The sequence below is a fragment of the Vollenhovia emeryi genome, unplaced genomic scaffold, assembly GCF_000949405.1.
Source record: "Vollenhovia emeryi isolate VEMERY1.0 unplaced genomic scaffold, V.emery_V1.0 DF944061.1, whole genome shotgun sequence".
In the NCBI taxonomy this organism is placed as follows: domain Eukaryota; kingdom Metazoa; phylum Arthropoda; class Insecta; order Hymenoptera; family Formicidae; genus Vollenhovia; species Vollenhovia emeryi.
Window position 1 is genome coordinate 1 of NW_011962305.1, and position 1,755 is coordinate 1,755.

The 1,755-nt window shown below is 45.1% G+C and overlaps 1 protein-coding gene across 1 annotated transcript; it reads right to left on the minus strand.

The window, feature by feature from the left end:
• Positions 1-589: 589 nt before the first annotated feature.
• Positions 590-1,528, minus strand: LOC105564261 (golgin subfamily A member 6-like protein 2). The gene has a single exon (XM_012016514.1). It carries the CDS (start codon positions 1,526-1,528, stop codon positions 590-592), a length of 939 nt encoding a protein of 312 aa, XP_011871904.1.
• Between the last annotated feature and the right edge of the window lie 227 nt (positions 1,529-1,755).

The following is a 1,755-nucleotide window of genomic DNA, read 5'->3' on the forward strand; positions in this document are numbered from 1 at the left end:
TTTATGACACTGTCCTTGGAATTTCTTATCCTTTCTTCTTTCTCTCTCTCCTCCCCTCCCTCTACTCTACTACCCTCTCTTCCCGTTCTAGCGTTAAAGTCCCCACCTATGATAGTTATCCCCCCTTCTTCCCCCTTTCCTGTCCATTCCTCTAACCCCTCTAATGTCTTCTCTATCCCCTCCCCCACGTATACACCCACTATCTTCCAGATTACTCCATTCATTTGTACCGAACCTACTATGAACCCTTCTTTTCCTGTTCTATCTCAGTTCCTGTAACCTTGATTTCTTTTCTTACTCCCATCAGCATCCCACCTGCCGCCCTACCTTTCTTATTCGTTGTGATTGCCCATTGTGCTCCCCATACAAACCCCGGCGGTAGTCTATTTTTCACCTTTTTCCAATCTTTCTTCTCTACCCAGGTTTCCATTAGAATTATTACCTCCCATTCCTTTAAACCCCTCCAGAACTCCTCATCTTTATTACTCAATCCCGCTATATTCCAGAACATTATTCCCCATCCCTCCTCCGCTTCCCTCCTCTTACCTTCTCTATTCTCCTTTCCTATGTTGTCGTTCCTTCTTCCCCCCTATAGTCCTTTTTTTAACTCTTTCACATTCCCGTTACCATCCCTTAACACCTCTTCATCCTCGTCCCATCTCCACCATATATTATCTATTCTAATTCTCCCATATCTTATCCATACTGTCTTCCCCTCCTTCTCCTCTTCTCTCGCTATTTCCTCTAATTTCCATTTCATTTTCCTCTCCCTCCATGTTAAATCCTCACCTATTCTCTCTTTTTTCCCTTTCAGTTTACTCTTCTTCTCTAAAATCTTACCTCTCTGTTCTTCATCTCTTAATTTGACCCATACCATCTCTCTCCCTTTCTCTCTATCTTCTCCTATCTTTTTAGTTTCTAAAATGTCTACTTCTACTCCTATTTCCCTCATAAGTTCTTCTACCTTTTCTCTCCTGTTTTCCCCTTCCACTTTCAATCCCCTTACTATTATATTTCTTCTCCTCTTCTCCCTTTCTTTTAGTTCCAACTTTCTTTCTATACTCTTTAATCTATTCTTTAAAATCTCGTCCCCCTCCTTCCCTCCTTTCTTTTCACTACTTTTCCCATTTCCCCCACTTTTTTCCAACTCTATAACCCTTTTCTCTATTTTCTCTATCTCAGCTCTTAGTACTTCCCTCTCTTCCCTTCCCTCCTTCATCTGTTCTCTGAATTCCCTTTTCAAATCCTCCAGCTCCTGCCCCAGTCTCTTCCCCTGATCTCTCACCTCCCTCTTTATATCCAACAGCGCATCCCTGACCTCTTCTAACGTCGTGTCCGTCCCTTTTTTCCTCGGTGACGATCTTTCCGTTTTACTACTTTTTTGGAAAATCTGCTCCCAACTATTCTCCAATTCCTCTCTCTTCCTTTTCGCCAATTCCTCTACCACTCCGATACTTCCTATTCTCCCCCTTCCTCCCGTGCTCTCAAACCCCTCAGCGCTCTTCTGTCCCTCCATTTCCTCCTCCATCCTTACGCCGCCTCTTCCGTACTCCGCGATTTTCGCCCAAGTCCGTTGCCCCGCCTAGTTCCCTTCCACAGCCGCTCGCGCCGCCGTCGTCGCCCGGCCCGTGTGCCTCTCGAGTTATCCTACTACCTTGCTCTCTCTGACTCTATGCCTACCTGTCAACCGTCCTACCTTTCTCTATCCCTTTTTTGGGGATTACCTTCCTCTACTATCCTTTTCTTAACCCGCCC

Coding starts and splice junctions, on each gene's coding strand:
- LOC105564261 (XM_012016514.1), bottom strand. CDS start 1,528: ATGGAGGAGGAAATGGAGGGACAGAAGAGCGCTGAGGGGTTTGAGAGC.